This window comes from Lotus japonicus, chromosome 2 (assembly GCF_012489685.1).
Source record: "Lotus japonicus ecotype B-129 chromosome 2, LjGifu_v1.2".
NCBI lineage: Eukaryota > Viridiplantae > Streptophyta > Magnoliopsida > Fabales > Fabaceae > Lotus > Lotus japonicus.
The window spans coordinates 59,065,382-59,084,690 of record NC_080042.1 but is presented as its reverse complement, the minus strand read 5'-3'; the positions used below and the strand labels follow the sequence as shown (position 1 = coordinate 59,084,690).

General features: G+C 40.5%; 3 protein-coding genes across 3 annotated transcripts; 1 reads left to right on the top strand and 2 right to left on the bottom strand.

Annotated features, from left to right (window-relative positions):
- Nucleotides 1–4,209: 4,209 nt before the first annotated feature.
- On the top strand, nucleotides 4,210–5,732 carry LOC130736739 (putative F-box/FBD/LRR-repeat protein At5g22670). Its single transcript, XM_057588528.1, has 3 exons — nucleotides 4,210–4,872; nucleotides 4,952–5,122; nucleotides 5,724–5,732. The coding sequence occupies exons 1-3, from the start codon at nucleotides 4,210–4,212 to the stop codon at nucleotides 5,730–5,732; spliced, it is 843 nt and encodes a 280-aa protein (XP_057444511.1).
- A 1,405-nt stretch (nucleotides 5,733–7,137) lies between these two features.
- LOC130736738 (secreted RxLR effector protein 161-like) lies at nucleotides 7,138–7,569 on the bottom strand. Its single transcript, XM_057588527.1, has one exon. It carries the CDS (start codon nucleotides 7,567–7,569, stop codon nucleotides 7,138–7,140), a length of 432 nt encoding a protein of 143 aa, XP_057444510.1.
- Nucleotides 7,570–16,680: 9,111 nt separating this feature from the next.
- LOC130736736 (uncharacterized) lies at nucleotides 16,681–17,973 on the bottom strand. Its single transcript, XM_057588526.1, has 2 exons — nucleotides 17,351–17,973; nucleotides 16,681–17,251 (listed from the first exon to the last, which is right to left on the bottom strand). Exons 1-2 carry the CDS (start codon nucleotides 17,971–17,973, stop codon nucleotides 16,681–16,683), a joined length of 1,194 nt encoding a protein of 397 aa, XP_057444509.1.
- Nucleotides 17,974–19,309: the final 1,336 nt, after the last annotated feature.

The following is a 19,309-nucleotide window of genomic DNA, read 5'->3' as shown; positions in this document are numbered from 1 at the left end:
ACCCTCCACCACCACCACCACCACCACCACCACGCTCTAGTCATCGTTATCGCCATTACCACCACCGCCACCACCACCTTCCACCATCACTGCCGCCACTACTGCCACCACTACCACCATCGTTGGCACCACCACCACTGTCGTCGCTGCCACCACCATGCTCCACCACTGCCACCATCGTTGATACCTTCATACCACCATTGCCGCCGCCCCCACCCTCCACCACCATTGCCGCCGCCCCCACCCTCCACCACCACCGCCACCAACACCACCATCCACCACCACTGTCACTGCCACTACCGCCGCCACCACCATCCACCACTACTGCCACCATCATCACCTTCCAATACCACCACTATGACACTATCAGTGTTGCCACAAAATTATACAGTGTATGACCAAAAGCTGTATAGTATTAAAATTTTATCAGGGCTTATCCTATCGGACCTAATACAATCAGGTCTTATACTATCAGACATTATATTATACAACGTACCAAACAGGCCCTAAGGATTACATAAATAATTTTATATTATATTCTAACACACCCTTTTATGTAGGAGCTCACTTTGGCAAGAAGCGTGGCGAATGCATATACCAATCTATCATGTGCTGAATTCTACATTTTATTAAATGAACAAACTTAAAATCTTTTAGTCATAAAAACTTTTAATACCATGCTTTGGTTCCAAAAATCCCGGGAGAAGTGGGTCAAATATGGTGATAGAAACACAGCTTTCTTCCATGCTCAAACTGTTATCAGGAGGAAGAGGAACTGTATCACGAGTCTCATCCTTCCAGATGGATCGCGGTGTGATGATGCTCCTAGGCTCCAACAAGGAGCTATTGACTTTTTTAAATCTCTTTTTGCAGGTACGGTAGATGTGGACACTACTTGTCTTCCCACACCGGATTTGCCAGTCATTCCGTCTGAGCATGTCCCTCTTCTTGTTCAGGAGGTTTCTAAGGATGAGGTCTTTGCGGCGCTGCAGCAAATGGGCTCCTATTAAGCTCCTGGTCCCGATGGGTTTCATGCTGCTTTCTATAAGTCTTATTGGGACGTCGTCGGGGACGATGTCTTCTTGTACATCAAAAAGGTGTTTGAAACACAGCAGGTGGATCCGGCGCTAGGGGAGACTCTTGTGGTTCTTATCCCTAAGTGTGATTGTCCGGCTTCGTATAAGGATTTTAGGCCCATCAGCTTGTGCAATGTCCTCTACAAGTTGATTACTAAAATTCTGGTGAACAGGATCCGACCCATTCTTAATGATATCATTAGCCCCATGCAGAGCAGCTTTATCCCAGGGAGGAGCACTAGTGATAATGCGATTGCCCTTCAGGAGATTGTCTATCATCAGCGGAAAGCTCGGAAAAAAGGGGGCAATTTGGTTTTTAAACTTGATCTTGAGAAGGCTTATGACCGGGTTGACTGGCGGTTCCTTGAGGCGACTTTGGTGGCTTTTGGTTTCCCTGAGGCTTGTATTAATTTGATTATGAGGTGTGTGTCAGCTTCTCAATTGTCTATTCTCTGGAATGGGGAGCGTAGTGAGACTTTCGCCGCCAAGAGGGGCCTGAGGCAAGGTGACCCGTTGTCTCCCTACCTGTTTGTCCTTTGTATGGAGAGGCTGAGCTCGGCAATATCCTCCGCTGTCCTTCAGGGGAGATGGGATCCTATCTGTACTGTGCGGAATGGTCCAGGATTATCCCATTTATTTTTTGCGGATGACGTTCTCCTCTTTGTGAAAGCTAGGAATAATCAAGTGAGATTCTTGAAGACCCTCTTAGACACCCTTTGTCGTGCTTCTGGAATGAAGGTGAATGAGGCTAAGTCCAAAATTTTGGGTTGTAATGGCATGAGCTTGTAGAAGAAGAACCGTATAGCTGCCATTGCCGGTATCCAATTTACGTCGGATATTGGTCGGTACCTTGGCTTCCCCATCTTCCAACGTCGGGTTACCGCTAAGGACTTTGAGTATATTTTTGATAGGATAAATGGCAGACTTGCTAGCTGGAAGAGTAAGCTTCTGAATAGAGCGGGGCGCTTAACCCTTGCGCATTCGGTAGTGTCCGCTATGCCGGCCTATTGCATGAGCCAAGTGTGGGTGCCGCAAGGTATTTGTGATAGATTGGATGTTGTGGTGAAGAATTTTGTGTGGAAGGATAGGCATGGTCGTGGGATAAACTTGGTGGGTTGGGATCAGATTGCTCAGCCAAAGAAGTGTGGGGGTCTTGGTCTCAGGAAGGCGAGGGATCATAACGTTGCGCTCTTGGGGAAGCAGGTGTGGCAGTTGGTGTCTGATTGTGAGAAACCGTGGGTGAGTCTGATGAAAGCAAAGTATTTTCCAGGAGGGTGTTTCTTATCTTCTGAGGCTAAACCAGGGTCCCCGGTGTGGCGTGCTTTCTTGAAGACGCGTGACATATTCCATTCGGGTTTTGAGTTCCAAGTTGGGGATGGCCGGTCTTCGCTTTGGTACCGTCCCTGGTGTTCCCCTGTTCCGCTGTGCCAGTTAGTCCCATTTGTGGATATTCATGATATCGAGCTTCGAATCAGGGATATCTGGGATAATGGGGTTTGGAGGCTTGAGCGGCTGTGGACTCAGGTTCCGGGTCACGTAGGGAGCTTAATCCGTCAGTTTCCGGCTAGGCTCAACGCGCGTGTGTGTGATGGGGTGCGGTGGAAGGGCCACATCTCGGGGAATTACTCTACCAGCTCGGGCTATAACTGGCTTCTAGAGAGCAGAGGTATTCTAGGGCATGGCTCCTTGGATTCAGGGTCGAGTTGGGGTTGGATTTGGCGTCTCAAAGCTCCGCTTAAGTGTATTATCGTCATCTGGTTAGCGTGTCGTAATGCTTTACCTACGAATGAGTGCAGATTCCGGCGGGGAATGTCGCCTGATGCGATGTGTCGGCTGTGTAATACCGGGGATGAGACAGTGCTGCACTGTCTAAGAGACTGCTCTCGGGTTCAGGACGTTTGGAGGCGTTTGGGCTTTGATACGGTGGGGAACGTGTTCTCGGTTATGGATTCCAAGGTGTGGCTTCGTAGCTTGTTGCAGAACTCGGATCCTACGGCGGTGGCTACTCTTTGGTGGATTTGGAGGAGACGCAACACCTGGTGTATGGAAAATCAGTGGCTTCCTTGTCGAGTCCTTGATTCGAACATCTCTAGCTTGGCCATGGAGTTGGTAAGCGCGTTTACAGGTCTGGAAACAGGTCACCAGGGATCGCCTAGATTGGTTCAGTGGTTGCCAACGCTTCCGGGTAGTGTCGTGCTTAATGTGGATGGCAGCGTCCGGGATGTGCCTAGTCGTGGCGGATTAGGTGGTTGTTTCCGCAGCACTGAGGGGCAGTGGATGGGTGGTTTCTTTGGCTATCGAGATGATGCGTGTATTCTTCATCTTGAATTACTGGGAATCCATCAGGGCTTAACTCTTGCGTGGGAGCGAGGGTATCGAGTTGTTGAGTGTCAATCTGACTCTTTAGATGCTGTGAACCTTATTTTGTCTGTGCCTCCTTCCAGACATCTATATGCGTCTTTGATTTGGGATATTAAGGATCTCCTTTCTAGGACTTGGATGGCGAAGCTTCATCATACCTTTGCGTGAAGGGAATGCGTGCGCAGATTTCCTAGCTAAGCATGGCGCGAGTCAGAATGAAGCCTTGGTGTTGGTTGAGCAGCCAGTGGCAGCCTTGGGTTTGCTTCTCCTTGCGGATGCAGCGGGTGTCTCCTTTGTGAGGCCTTAGTTTTTGTTTCTTTTAGTCGCTGTACCAAAAAAAATGAGTGCTGCTACACAGCATGAGTGCTGCTACACAGCAAGACCTGGTCATGCACTACCCACACGACATGGTCTAATTCAGTTGTTTTGAAACAACCGAATCTTATTTTTGGGAAAAAAATATTTCTGCAAATAATAAAGGGGAGTTCATAAAACACCGGAGTAGTGCATGTAGTGGGGTTATTGGGTAGTGTCATTTAGCATTTATTGGATAGTCCTACGTAGTTCTCTGTCCATCATCAAACACATTTTTAGGGTTTATGAGTTTATCCCCCCAAGTCCCCACCAGCAAGCGCACAAAGCCACAAACTACTCAAAACTCCTCAAATTGGTTCAGACTTGAGACATCGTAGTTGGTTGAGCATTGCGTTTCTCTCTAATTAAGAAGCTGAAGAAGTTGCAGTGATTTGTGGATTTGCATTCATCATCTAAGATGGTAGATAGACTCAGCATCTTACCGGACCCAATCCTGTGCCACATCCTCTCTTTCCTCCCAACAGATGAAGCAGTTGGCACAAGCGTTCTCTCCAAGCGATGGAGGCCTCTATGGCGTTCAGTACCCACTCTCAACTTCGACTATATTCTCGATAGCAAAGAGGCGGATTTTCGCGTAGTTCAGTCAGTCTATGCATTTATCCTCTCCAGAGATCAACACCAACCTCTCCACAAATTCCGCCTCCGATTATGGGCAGGTTGTGGTTATCGCCCTAAGGACCGTACCAATGTCACTGTTTGGCTTAACTTTGTGGTGCAACGCCCACTCGAACACCTTGATATCTGCCTCATCAGACACCGCATTCTTCCACTACCACCACCCATCATACCCCCTGACATCTTCTTCACTTGCAGCAAAAATCTTGTGGTTCTCAAGTTGCATGGGTTAAGCTTGAAACCTCTTTCCTCTGTTGATTTTCCCTTGCTTAAAACCATGCATCTACAAGATTTGCTTTTCATAGAGTATGAATGTCTCGCCTTGCTTCTTTCCCAGTGTCCACTTCTTCAGGATTTCATAGCAACGAGTGTATCTTTTATTTACCATTTGCCTGATCGTAGTAATTATAAAACCTTACCAGTTCAATTTTTTCCCATACGCCAGGTACTGCTATATATCTATCTATCTTTGTTTTTTATTTTTAATGAAATTGGATGTTTTATACCATGTAATTGTCATGCAGATTAATAATCAAGTCCTGCATAGTGATGAAAGCACAAACCGTTCCACTCTCACCATGTTTCACAATTTAACCCATTTTGAACTCGACAATACAATGTGTAATAAGGACTGGCTTAACATAGTGGAAGTGCTCAAGTATTTCCCTAAGCTTCAAGATCTTGTCATTGATCAGGTTTGCTTATAGGCTTACCATGATTTCTATTTTATTTTTATGTCATTTGTTCACATGTTATAACTTATATCACCTTCACTTAATTATCTGTTAGGGCCTTATGCATGAGATTGTTCAATTTCAATTTGACTTAAGAGATTGGCAATGCCCGCAACCTGTTCCTGAATGCATTCTATTACACCTTAGAAGTTGCATTCTAAATAGTTATAAAGGCACCGAAGTTGAGTTTCAGTTGGCAAGATATATTATGCAGAATGGAAGAGTTTTAAAGAGTATGACAATATGCAGTTACCCTTACATTAAACAAGCGGAAAAGCATGAGAATCTAAAAAAATTATCCTCATGCACGAGGCGGTCTGCAACTTGTGAACTTGTCTTTGAAGAATAACAAACTAGACTTGGTAGCTACAAGTAGTTTCTTCATTTCTAGCTTTTAACTAGTTAGTGGCTTAGATGCAATGCAAGGATATGGACCTTGTCTTAATTTTCAAATCTGTAGAACTGTCTCTTTACTGATGATTAATTGTAAGTTTAAGATATGGTGCTCAAGTGTGAGACAATTGTATTTCAGATTATGATCTTATGTGAACTTCCAATCCAGGGTATTTAAGTTTATATTCTCTCTCAAACTAGCAGAATTATTTGGTCTTTCTGGTCCAACACTATTTATTCTCTTCTAGTTCTTGTTGTTCCTCTTTTTCATTGTTTTTGTTGGTTCTGTTTTGTATGATTTGCTTAAGATACCTATGACTTATAATGTTAATTATGAATGTAATGAGTGAGCATTTCAGCATTATACATGAATATAGTATAAATTGTATAAAGTGCATCAAAAAACTATTTAGATTGTTTGCTGGTGCTAGAGTTTAGGGTATTCTTGACTCTTGAGCTTGTGCAGAAGTATAGGTGCATGTAAATGTGTAGACATTTCTCAATGTTATTGTATGTCAAAATGTGAATCATATGTCTGACTGTGCACTTGGTTAAATTTTTGCAATGTGATTTCCTTTTGCACCACCTTATTTCTTGCCGTGCTTCCTTTCTTTATATGCAAGGCTCTGTTTTGTCTTTTTAGAAGGGCCAAATTTTAATCAGAAAGATATATTCCAATCACTGGTGCCATTATTTTTTGGCATGTTACTGTTACACAAGATGGTGCAGTCCCTTTTCATATTTGCAATGGTGTTAGTTGCATTCTTTAGAATTCCCTCAATGCATAATTTTAAACTTGCTAATTGCTATGTTTGCATTAGTTTAAGTATTCCAAATGCCTATTGAATCCGAAATACTTTTATTCTTATTTTCCATGAGTTTATTACTAATGATCTGTCATAGTTGAGCAAGTTAATTCAAATGATCTAGTAGTTACATAATCTTAAAACAATACTGAAGGCCAGGAGATATGGATTATTAATCATTTTTACTCTGATTTACATTTATGTTGCTTAGCACATTGGCGTACGGTTAAATTTTTTATTGTGCTTCATTCATATTCCTTGATTTCTATCTCCAGCAATTCTATCGTGTTTCTACTTTCTATATTGTGTTGTCTGTATAAAATGGACATTGGTTAGTCGTTGTTAATTTGCTTTTAGATTATGACACTAAGTTTTCTAATTGATCATGTAATGCTGCTTACATTCCTGTGTGACATTTTAATTTCTCCACTTCTCTCTGAATGCTCTCAAATGCTTTGCTAACATTGCAATGCCATGTTGACTAACCAGGAAATGACTTCTAGAACGCTTTCTTTTTATTTTAAAAACAGAAAATTAATTCATTTATAAAGTAGAGAATTACCAAGTCCGAGAAGGTTTAGATGTACTTCTCCCAAAAATTGTTAAGAAAACTATTAAAACTATTTATTGCACTTTTCGTCTCTGAATTATTGTGATTGTGCGATTTTTGACTTCTAACTTTCAAAACTAGCGATTTTGATCTTGACATTTTTAATTTGTGGAAATTAAGTTCAAACACTAAAATGTTTGACAAACACCCAAACAACTTACAAGATCCTAGCAGGCTTTGTGGTTGGAAGACCTCTTGGAACACCATGAGATAGGAGCTCCATTGAGCAAAAACAAGCACCTCGATTTACTCTTTCTATCATCCAAATCTCCACAATAATTTGAATCATCATATCCGGTCAAAACCATCTCAGTTTTCATAGTATTCTTTCCAAATGGAAACAGTAAGCCATAATCCATAGTTCTTTGGAAGTACCTCAAAATCCTCTTGGCAGCAAGCATGTGAATCTTCTTAGGATTGCACATGTATCTACTAACCACTCCAACACTATAGCAAATGTTAGGTCTGGCATTGCATAGATACCTTAAAGAACCAACTATCTGCTCGAACAAAGTTTCATCTGCATATTCACTATCTTCCTCTTTCTCCAGCTTCACATTAACTTCAATCGGACTTGAGGCAGGATTACTAGTTGACATGTTGAATTTTCTCATAATTTATGATACATATTTCTTCTGATGTATAACTAACCAGTAGTAGTTATGTGAATTCCATGCCAAGAAAATAGATCAAATGCCCTAGATTCTGTCTTCTCAAACTCAGATTCTAGCTTCCTTTTGAATTTCTCAATTTTTGCCAAGTTGGAACTAGTGCCTAACAAGTCATCTACATATAAACACACCATAACTAAGCCACTTCTAGGAGATTCATTCACATACACACCATGTTCAACAGTGCACTTTGAAAATTGCAACTGGAACATATAAGAGTCAATTCTCCTATTCCAAGCTCTAGGAGCTTGTTTCAAGCCATACAAGGCTTTCTGCAGTGGAAAAACCATGATCTCCTTACCTTTCTGCACAAAACCATGTGGTTGGCTCACATACACTTCTTCTCCCAGGGGTCCATGCAGGAAGGTCGATTTAACATCAAGCTAAAACATTGGCCACCCTCTGGAACATGCTACCGCCACAACTAGTCTAATAGTTTCAACCCTTGCCACTGGTGCAAATACTCCTGTGAGGCTGTGAAGTCTATGCTAGGTTTCTACAAGAATCCCTTTCCACAAGCCTTGCCTCTTGCCAATTGATCCATCAGGATTGAACTTTTTTCTTGAAAACCCACTTAACACTAATTTGGTGCTTGCTGGAGGTAGGTCAACAAGCTTCCAAGTCTGATTTCTCTCCATGAATCTTAGTTCTTTAACCATAGCATTTTTCCACACAGTATGCTTTAGTGCCTCAATAGCATCTAGCGGTTTAGAACCCACCATTAGTGCAAAATGTGTTAAGTCGTCTTCATGGATCAAGTCACCTCCATGGATCAAGTCACCTTCATCAATCACTTGAACATCCTTGTTATCTTATAATCGCCAAATCTTACAGATATTCCTTACCCTCTGTGATTTTTGAGATTGAACATCACTAAAAGTGCCAATATATATTAATTGTTTCTTCAAACATTTCTAACAGAAGCTGCTTCAAGATGGTTACATTTCCTTTCCGGTCCCAGTGCTCATTTTCCAGAACAAGCACATCTCTACTGATCAGAACTTTGCTTCTGGATGGATCATATAATTGGTATGTTCTAATAGGGTGATAATCAATGAACACCATGATTTCACTCTTATCTGGCAACTTAATCCTTTTCTAATCGGGAACATGCCTAAAACATAGTGAACCAAAGATTTCAAAATGACTAATAGTTGGTTTTTACTAGTCTATACTTCCATGGGAACCTTTCCAACAAGCTTCTTAGTATGGCATCTATTCAGCATGTATACTAAAGTAGAAACAACTTTTCCCCAAAACTTATGAGGTAAATCCTTCTCTTTAATCATGCTCCTAACCATACCAAGGATTGTCCTATTCGTTCTTTCAGCTAGGCCATTGTGTTGTGTGTAAGACCCAAGTTTTTAGATGTAGATTAAATAAATTAATTTCCTATTCACGCTTAGGTTTTGGTGTATCCTGAAAGAAATCGAACAAGTGTTTGCTAATTTGGATGACTTGATGAAGGAAAAAATCAAGAAATGACTAAGGATAGTACTGTAGTCAGTTTAATTAGTGATAGCACGAGCCATTTCCGCACCCGGCTAAGGTTGAGAGTGCCCGAAAAAAGCTATTTCCACTCCTAGAGCATTGTTTAAGCGAAATTCAAAATCGTTAGAAAAATAAGAACCTTCGGGTATTTTTCCCATGACCAGTGTTTCGCTACGGAACTCTAGACTGCACACGCGATAGGTTTGGCTTCCCGGAAGTCCGTCCAAACTAGGCTTTATCTTCTCGGGGACTTTAATTTAGACTCTGACGAAAGAGGTTTTCTATTCGGAGCTTTTAACGAAGTTTCTATCCGCACTGCCTCATTTCTTTCGACGATAGCACGAGTCATTTCCACACTCGACTAAGGTTGAGAGTGTCCGAAAAAGGCTATTTCCACTCCTAGAGCACTGTTTAAGCGAAATTCAAAATCTTTAGAAAAATAGCAACCTTCGAGTATTTTTCCCATGACCAGTGTTTCGCTACGGAACTCTGGATTGTACACACGATAGGTTTGGCTTCACGGAAGTCCGTCGAAGCTAGGCTTTATCTTCTCAGTGACTTTAATTAAGACCCTGAATGAAGAGTTTTTCTATTTTGAGCTTTTAACGAAATTTCCATCCGCGTTGCCTCATTTCTTTCGACGATTGCGATCTTTCTTCAAAAGGAAGTTTCTTTATACGACGCCAACTGCAAAAAGTAGTTTTCTAGTGTATTTTGATCCATACTGTGTTTAAATTGTTTTCTTCAATTTAAAGAACCTCATTTTGATTTTTGGCACTCTGTCGCCAAATATTCACTTCTTATCAGCAAATGAAAGTATCAGGACGACCGGATCCGCAAAACCTTAGTTTTTCCTTTTTTCACCTTCGTAGTAAAAAGGAGGGAAATGGGAAAATATCTCATTTCCCCCATTTAGAGAGAGAGAGAGAGAGGCCGCGTGTAGAGAGAGAGAGGCGGAGAGATCTTTGCCAATTCTTATCTGATCGACCCGATTCCGGTTGCGTTGGATTTCCGCCAAGGTAACCTTTCTACTTCTTGCTTATGTTTCTACTCTCTGATGCTTTTCTTAATGTCTTTCTGTGCTCAAAGTTTTGAGCAGTTTTCAAAAATATCTTTTTAATTCGATTTCTTCTTTCAATCATCATCTATACCAATCCTATGTTCCATATTCACCGCCGTTGCGCTTGGATTTTCTTTGAGTCGTCGTAGATCTGAAAAACTGTTCAAAAACATATTTTCTCTGTGAGTTTGCTTTTTGAACCAAAAATTCACGACATAACCTTGTGCCTTTAGAATTAGTTTCAATAAACGACATTCTCTACGGCCCTATTAATTTTATTTTTGTTCCAAATTTCAACTTTGAGTTTTTTAGCCTAAAATCTTGACTCAAATACCCCTATTTGCATTTCAATTCCGATAATTTTTCCGAGCATTGTTTTACCTTAGTTGTGACCTTAGATTACCTAGGAATTAAATTAGATCGAAGAAAAAGCGCTGAAACGCTAAAATTGGGGTGACTGACCGAGAGCACCATTGTAAGAGGGGAGAAATTCTTTTTTCGCGAAAAATCTTCCTTTCGTCTTAGATTATCGTACTCTGAAGCTTTTAAAGTTTCGTCTAACGTTAGTTAAAATTGTTTAGATTTTTATGACTATATTTGACCGAGTAATGTTAACTTTGCTCAAATGTTTGGTTTTGGAAACCTTGGGAGCTGTTGATGAAGCATGTGAAGATGCAATGTGAAGCTGGACAATTTAGAGGTGAGGGCAACTTACTTGCTAGCTAATGACTTAGGCGTCGATAACTTCAACTTGCTTATTTGATTGTGATGATGTTGATTGAGCTGAATTGGAAAATGTTTTATGAGGCTTCTGCCGTTGTTAAAACTTGAGGTTTGTGTCTCCGTTTCCTAGGGCTTCGGCCAACATATGTGTTTATGATTTGATTGTTGCTATGATTGATGTTGATTGAATCACATGCTTATTATGTGCTAAGTGGCTAATAATAGGATGTGTTGATATCTTTGAATATGCTTTGTTGGATTGTACTAACTGATTTGTGCAATTACTTATATATATTGTGGAATCGTCGCAGTGAGGGGAAACGTGAGGTTATGCCATGCTAGCGATGGAACCTTTAAGGGAATGATTAACAGGTCGGACCCCGGTTCGAAACTTTGACGTTTTAGGAGATCGAGGCCTTCTCAGGGAATTACACGGGTTTATCGGAAATCTTAGAACTTATAGAGTTAGAGACCAAAAGGAATAGAAATCGTTTTACGAATGAAATTCATAATCCGCTAAACATCATTAGAACACTTTATAATATTGATAATCTATTGAACAATGCGTAGGGCATGAAAATAAGTTTTGGGAATATGAGAAGTGTCGATGATCCTAGTTTCGGGGAAACCCTGTGTGCTTTAGCACCTTTTTCCCTGATGGGCAGTTTAATGTTAGGCTACCTAAGGGATAAGTCTGGGAAACTAATAAGTTTCTAAGTACGCTATACTCTTTTGCTCGCAGAGCAGCTTGACTATCTAAAAGATGAGTCAGAGACTTGAGTAGTCATCAAGGGTGTTTACACTCTTTCGTTGATGGAATTTGCAGTCGATAATTCGGCAATTACCTTAGGGTATTTTAGATACAATATTCTTAGCTAGAAACTTGCGTGGTGAGGACGATACGTTATTTGGCTAACCATATTGCATCTTTCATTCATGTTTGAGGTAGATGCGGTGGGGCACCGGACCTCGGTGGAACCACAATAATCGAAAGATTAGGTTTCCACATAAGAACACCAAGAGTGTTCTTAAGTAGCAGACTTAGTAGCTAACCTACGGGTATGACCGATCTGACTTCATTTAGGTAGTAAGCAACACCCGAGCGTAATGGTTAAACACAAGGACCTGTGTTAGGACTGACTCGATGGTGCCCAGCCTGCCCGGAGCATTTTTTTAGCATGACATTGCATTTCATACCATGCACTTGATGATTTGATGATTTCATGTTGATGAACATCATTATGCTATTTGATGATTTGATGTTGATGAATTGATGATTAATGTATATTGTTAATGCAACTTGAGGATATGATATTTGTATGCTATGATAAGACCTATTGAACATATGTATATATTCCCTTGTACTTTATATGTTGTCTGTATTATCTATACTAATTCTATGAGTTGACCCTCGCGCATTGCCTTGTTTGTGTTGTTTGTGTTTGGGCGGTCGGCAAACTGTCAGATGACCGACAGCAGGTTCGAGATGATTCGTCGCTCGGGGAGGATCCGGAACGGAATGATTACTACTGAGCCTTACGACGAGGACCCAGAATGATTAGAGTCTTCTGATTTTGAGTGTTATTGTCATAGCTTAAACTAGTCATGTCTGTACTTTTGGGGCAGGGTAGGTCCCTGATACATTACTTTTTGTGTGGTTCTCTGTATGGGAATCACAAGGAGTAGTCAGACATTAGGAGGTCTGGAGAAGGCCGTTTTCGGCTGACTCTCCCACACTTCAGGATCTTGTATTTATAACTGCATTAGTTCCACTTCACTTTGGTTACTGAACTTGTATCTTTTGCCTTCGGGCTTACTCTAGCACTTTGGGGTTTGATCATATATTATGTTATGTCATGCACCACAGGTATTGCATGCTTTGTTTTAAAAAGGAAAAGAAAATGAAAAACAATTACTTGCATTTTCCGCATATAGTTTTAGGGCATGTTACTATTGTGGCACCCGAAAGTCGAGATGTTACATTGTGGAGTGTATGGTGCAGTGACTTCATGTCTAATTCTACACTTCTTGCAGAATGACTCAAACTCAGTAGAAGTTTGTTCACAACCACCATCAGTTCTCAACATTTTTTTCAGTTTGCCACCTTCTCTTTCGAGTTTCAACAACAACTTTAAATTCCAAAAATATCTCAAATGCTTCACTCTTCAATTTTATCACATAAATCCAGATCATTCTACTGAATTCATCTACAAATAAGATAAAGTACATTTTTCCTCCTAATCCGATACACAAAAGACTAAAGACACGCCAACAATTAAAAATAGAAAAACGCTCAACAGGGTTTGAATCATTGAAAAAGACATTTCTAGCTCTGCTAGGGTTTCTCCAACCCAAGCAGACCATGCGGCGGCTAGAGGCGGAAGGGGGCAAGGCCTGGTGGCGGAAGTTGGAGAGGTGGAAGAGGATGAACCGGAGGAGGTCTGGGGCAGTTCGTTACTGGCCCTAGATGATGATTGTGCCGAGTTGGAAAAAGGGGGAACTGGGTGCGAGAAGGGGGTTTTGTTTCCGAGCAATCATGGGTCAGGGAGCAGCGTTTCTACTCTCTTCGTCGACGGTATTGAAGAGTCGATCAACTACCATCACATTTGGGGTCTTTTCTTGCTGTTTGGAAGCATCTTGAGGGTTTTTGTTCAACGAAACCGCTAGATTGGGAGGCGTTTTCGGTTCGGTTTCATCAGTTTTCTCTCAGTGGAGCATGCCTCTTCTACTACCTGTGCGATTGATGGTCTCAAGGTGGGTGGGGTGACCCTCGCGATGTCTCCGGCCAGGTTCCCCAGGGACTTAGTGAAGGCCTCTGTTTTTTGATGCGCTCACAACAATGGTTCTCCTTCGTAGATGGCTTCTATCTCCAGCGTTAGAGGTAAGGTTCTTGTTGAAGAAGAGATGGGTCAAGGGCTCGAAAAGGGGTGCTTGTTGGGTGAAAGGTTTCCCGACGCTTTCCTTTTCCCTGAGATTGACCCTCTATTTCTCGGTTCTTACATGGTTAGGGTGATTGGAGAGGGCGAAGGTCTTGGGGTGGAGGTGAGTGTTGATGTCGCTGGTCTCGGTTCTCCTTGCAAGGAGGATTCGGGAGACAACTTTTCCTTTTTACCTCCCCCCTTTTGCTGATCCTTCTCTACCCATTGAGACTGTGAAAGCTTCCAGGCCAAGGGGCAGACCCAAGAAGGCTGGGGTTAAGGGTTTAGAGAAGACAGATCCTCATCTGGTTCGTTCGGCATCTTTGGCGGGCGGTGCGGAGGTGACAGAAGGCAAAGAGCTGATGGTTCTACCCTCAGAATTTTCAAATCCTTGCGGCGTCATGACTCGTGCGAGAAGTGTTGTCTTAGTTGGTAAGCATCTTGGCTTGTCTTTCGATTGCACTGATGTCGCTGCCACCAATGCAATTGCGGCTCAAATTGTGGATCGTAGGCCTCATTAGCTTGCTGGTATTTTTTTTGTTTTATGGTTTCTTGCTGGGTTAGGTGGGATTTTTTGTGGGCTTTTTGCAGATTTTGCGGGGTTTTTTGCAGGTTTTGCGGATTTGTTAGACTTTGTGGTCTGTTTGGGTTTGTTGTTGGCTTTGGGGCGGTTTTTTTGGTCTTCCAGGCGGTTTTTTTCCATCTCTAGGTATAGGCTTTTGTGTAGTGTTTTTTTTTTGTGGTCCCTTTGAGGGGGTGTATATCTTGCTCTATCTCCTCCATCTTATATCAATATATTTTTACTTTCGAAAAAAAAAGAGTAAAGACACAATATGACAAGATAAATAAAGAGATGTTAGCTAATCGTTTAACAACTACTAAAGGGATGAAAGAATGAAGTGCAATCCGTGGGAGTAGGTCGTCGGATTGCGGAACGCGCTGCTAGTTGGGTCGTCAGAAGATGGGTGGGATCGTACGATGTGTTGAAGATGGTGATAGGAAGATTGATCGACTAGTTGACAAATACTCGTCGATGACTAACTCTCAGTCGTCAAAAGGTACGTCGACGCCAGTGCTAAGGATACATGGCACATGGGCGAGATTGACTCATACCAGAAAACAAGGAAGAACTTAGAAGAAGAACGTTAGAGAAGATAAAGGTAGAAAGAGTAAAAAGAATAAAAGAGAATTCTTCATTTCTCATCTCTTCACAAATCAAGGAAACCACCAAAAGTGGTAGGGCCCATGTGATTTAATCATCTCTCTTCCCTCTCTTCTCCAACCAAACGAGGGTGTTGTGACCTACCTCTCACTTCCTTCGATTTATTCTCCACTTTTCTCCTACCAAACAGAGTATAAAAATGGTGCACATTATGGTTACCTCTTAAAAAATGCACACTGCACAAAAATAATTTTTCTTCCCCAACAATCAACATACTGCATAGAGGTGGATGCACCGCCTGGCCACCCTAGGCCTGTGCCCATGCTCTGGCCAATTTTTTATTTTTTTTCTTTGGCTCATATCAAATTTTGGGCTCCAGAAAAAAAAGGGCAAAATTTTCAGAAGAGCCGTGGGGAGAGAGCGCCAGGAATAAGAGCCATGGGGAGATATTTGTGCTGTGGGTGAATTTTCAGAAGTGGCAGGAAACAGGAAGAGTAGGCTGGGAGAAGATGCACGGCGCAGGAGAAGATGGAGTAAGAAAAAGGATAAGACAAAGTATATAGGGTTTTGAAATGTTTTAAAGAAAAAAGTTAAGGCCCTCGGCTATTTTTACGGCCCAGTAGCGTACTTCAAGGCTTGGACCCAAGCAAACAATTGATATTTTTTTTTAGTGGAACAAGGCCCAGCCATCATTATACATACATTTTGTGAGTGAACGGCATACATATACGGAGAAAAAAAATTGACAAAAATTTATATGCACAATAAAAAAAAAGATGCATTGTGTGGGTGTGTGTTCTTAAAAATATGATATTACATATTATGAGAAGGAATGTTTAAATTTTTTTGTGTGTAGTACGAATATTATAGGTATAATGATAGAAAGGAAATTAGGAGCAAACCATACTCTAAACCACCATTCTATTTATGTTTATGCCTACCTCAATATTTTGGCTCAAGCTCTGTCCCTGTTTGTAAGAGAAGAAGATGCTAATGAAAGAGAAGAGTGTCACTTTCTAGAACGTGATGATGAATTGATGGGTATATGCTTTTCTTTGTAAGCCTTTTACTAATCTGCTCCATTCTTATCACATTTTTAACTTTTGATAAGATATAATATATTTAATATTATTAAAATGTGATATTGATTTCAACTTTTCTCAACTATTTGTGATAAGACTATAGCATCCCTCCGCTACACACCGTCTTTGAAAGTTTATGAGTAAAGTTTATATCAAATTAGACCATATACAATGCTTTGTTGAATTTACTTACTATCAACACCACTTTTTCTCTTCCCAACACTCCACATCATCTTCTCTCTCTAATTCAACACTCATTCAACTTTTACCCACTCCAATGGTTTTTCATTCAACACCCTACCCCATCATTCTCCCTACCCCACCACTTTTTTATTTCATATTTTTATTTAATTTTATATTTTTGTTTTTATGATTACATAAAATTACAGTTATCGATTTAAATTAAATTAAAACAATAAACACTTAACAATTTAGTTTTTTTTTAAATATAGACTATAATTTATTTTATTTTCTTAACTTAAAATGCAAGATAACAAACTAAGCACACAATAATTTTTTTTATTTTCTTAACTTAAAATGCAAGACAACAAACAAAAAGCACACAACACACAAATAACGTAATTAATACGATACAAATCATATTCAATCACTAAACATTCCAAACTTTGTCCATATGTGCTTCACTAGATCTGCTTGCAGTTTGTGATGAACATTTGGATCACGCAACTCGGATCTAGCACGCACATGATTTGCAAAAGCGGGTAACACCTCGATCGAGTATGGTTGCGGTGTATTAGATCTACTTTCCCCAGATTGCTCAAAATCGGTCCAACGTTGAGAATATGTATCTCGTTCATCCTCAACAATCATATTATGTAATATGATGCATGACCTCATAATGATACCCAAATCAGCTATGTCCCACAAGCGAGCTGGGTCACGAATGATTTTAAAACGAGCTTGAAGCACTTCAAATGCACGTTCGATGTCCTTCCGACACCCCTCTTGATATTTTGCAAATAACTTATCGGGTTCACTTTGAGGAAGTCTAATCGATTTGACGAAAGTTGGATAAGAAGGGTAGATACCATCAACTAGATAGTATGCCATATTATAGGGACGTTGATTCACAAAGAAATTCACAGTTGGAGTTTTTCCCTGTTCAACGTCATCAAACACTGGTGACCGATCTAGAACGTTTATGTCGTTCAACGTTCCCGGACATCTAAAAAAGGCATGCTAGATCCATAGATCATGAGATGCAACTGCTTCAAGAATAACTGTTGCGGTTCCCTTATCCCCTCTAGTAAATTGACCTTCCCATGCTTTAGGACAATTTTTCCACTCCCAGTGAATGCAATCAATACTCCTGATCATGCCTGGGAACCCCCGCATTTCACTAACATGTAGCATTCTTTGCAGGTCATCTTGGGTTGGTGCTCTCAGGTACTCTTGCTCATACAATCGTATGATTCCTTTACAGAATCTACGTAAACACTCCAATGTTGTAGTACCTCCTATTTTGATGTACTCATCGACCGCATCTGCTTCCACACCATATGCTAACATTCGCATTATTGTGGTACATTTTGCTAAGGGTGATATACCTTCTTTATTGACTGCATCAACTCGCTGGGTGAAGTAGTTATCACTACTTGAAAGGTCCCCAACGATTCGAAGGAAAACATGTTTTTGCATCCGGTACCGACGACGAAACATTGCATCGTCATATGTAGGCTCATTGGCAAAGTAGTCGTCAATTAGCCTTTGGTTTGCCGCTGCATGATCTCTACTGAGATATTTTCTACTACGAGGTGCACTATCTTCCAATATTTTGTTTCGACGCTCTCTAAATCGGTTGACTATATAAGTTTCTTCAATTTCACAATTTTGAACGTATGTTGCGAGATCAAATGGATTTTCTGATGGATCCATTTGTTGTGAAATTTGAAGTAGATTGGAAGAGATTTGAGATATTGGCACATCAATGGATCTATGAGTCCATATATATAAGTACATTGAATGGTGGACACTGGCGGATTCGAAGTAAGTTATCAACTAGAGTTAATTATCGGAAAATGACTAGATTCGAATTGAGTGGTACATATTCAAACACAGTTACCCATACATTAAAGCCAAACACTACTAACTTGACACCACTAATAAATTATTAAAGCAAACACTACAGACTTGACACCACTGGCGGATTTGAAATAAGTTATCAACTAGAGTTAATTATCGGAAAATGACTAGATTCGAATTGAGTGGTACATATTCAAACACAGTTACCCATACATTAAAGCCAAACACTACTGACTTGACACCACTGACAAATTATTAAAGCAAACACTACAGACTTGACACCACTGGCGGATTTGAAATAAGTTATCAACTAGAGTTAATTATCGGAAAAGGACTAGATTCGAATTGAGTGGTACATATTCAAACATAGTTACCCATACATTAAAGCCAAACACTACTGACTTGACACCATTGACAAATTATTAAAGCAAACACTACAAACTTGACACCACTGGCGGATTTGAAATAAGTTATCAACTAGAGTTAATTATACCAAAAAGAACTATATTCAAATTGAGTGGTATATATTCAAACACAGTTACCCATACATTAAAGCCAACCACTGCTGACTTGACACCACTGACAAATTATTAAAGCAAACACTACAGACTTGACACCACTGGCGGATTTGAAATAAGTTATCAACTAGAGTTTATTATCGGAAAAATACTAGATTCGAATTGAGTGGTATATTCAAACAAATTACCCATACATTAAAGCCAAACACTATTGACTTGACACCACTAACAAATTATTAAAGCAAACACTACAGATTTGACACCACTGACAAATTATTAAAGCATACACTACAGATTTGACACCACTGACAAATTATTAAAGCAAACACTACAGACTTGACACCACTGACAAGTTTGACCGAATACAGACAAATACTCGATTGAAATTAATTTCCAAATAGCTCTTGGGACAACTTCATCAACAACTCTTTCTTACGGTGATCGAGATGCTATTCGGAACTTAGCTTTAAATACAAATTGATTTTCTTAGTATGAGTCTTGTCTTTTATCAATTAGTTAGTCTCTTGTTGCACCGATGCTATCTTCTCCAATGTTCAAGCTATTTCTCCTTGAATTGTTTGAATTCAGCTCAATCTTTGTCCACCTCCTCCAAGGCAGTTTCTCTACTTTTCTTTTTACTCTTTTTTTTAGCTGCCTCCCTACGCATTGGA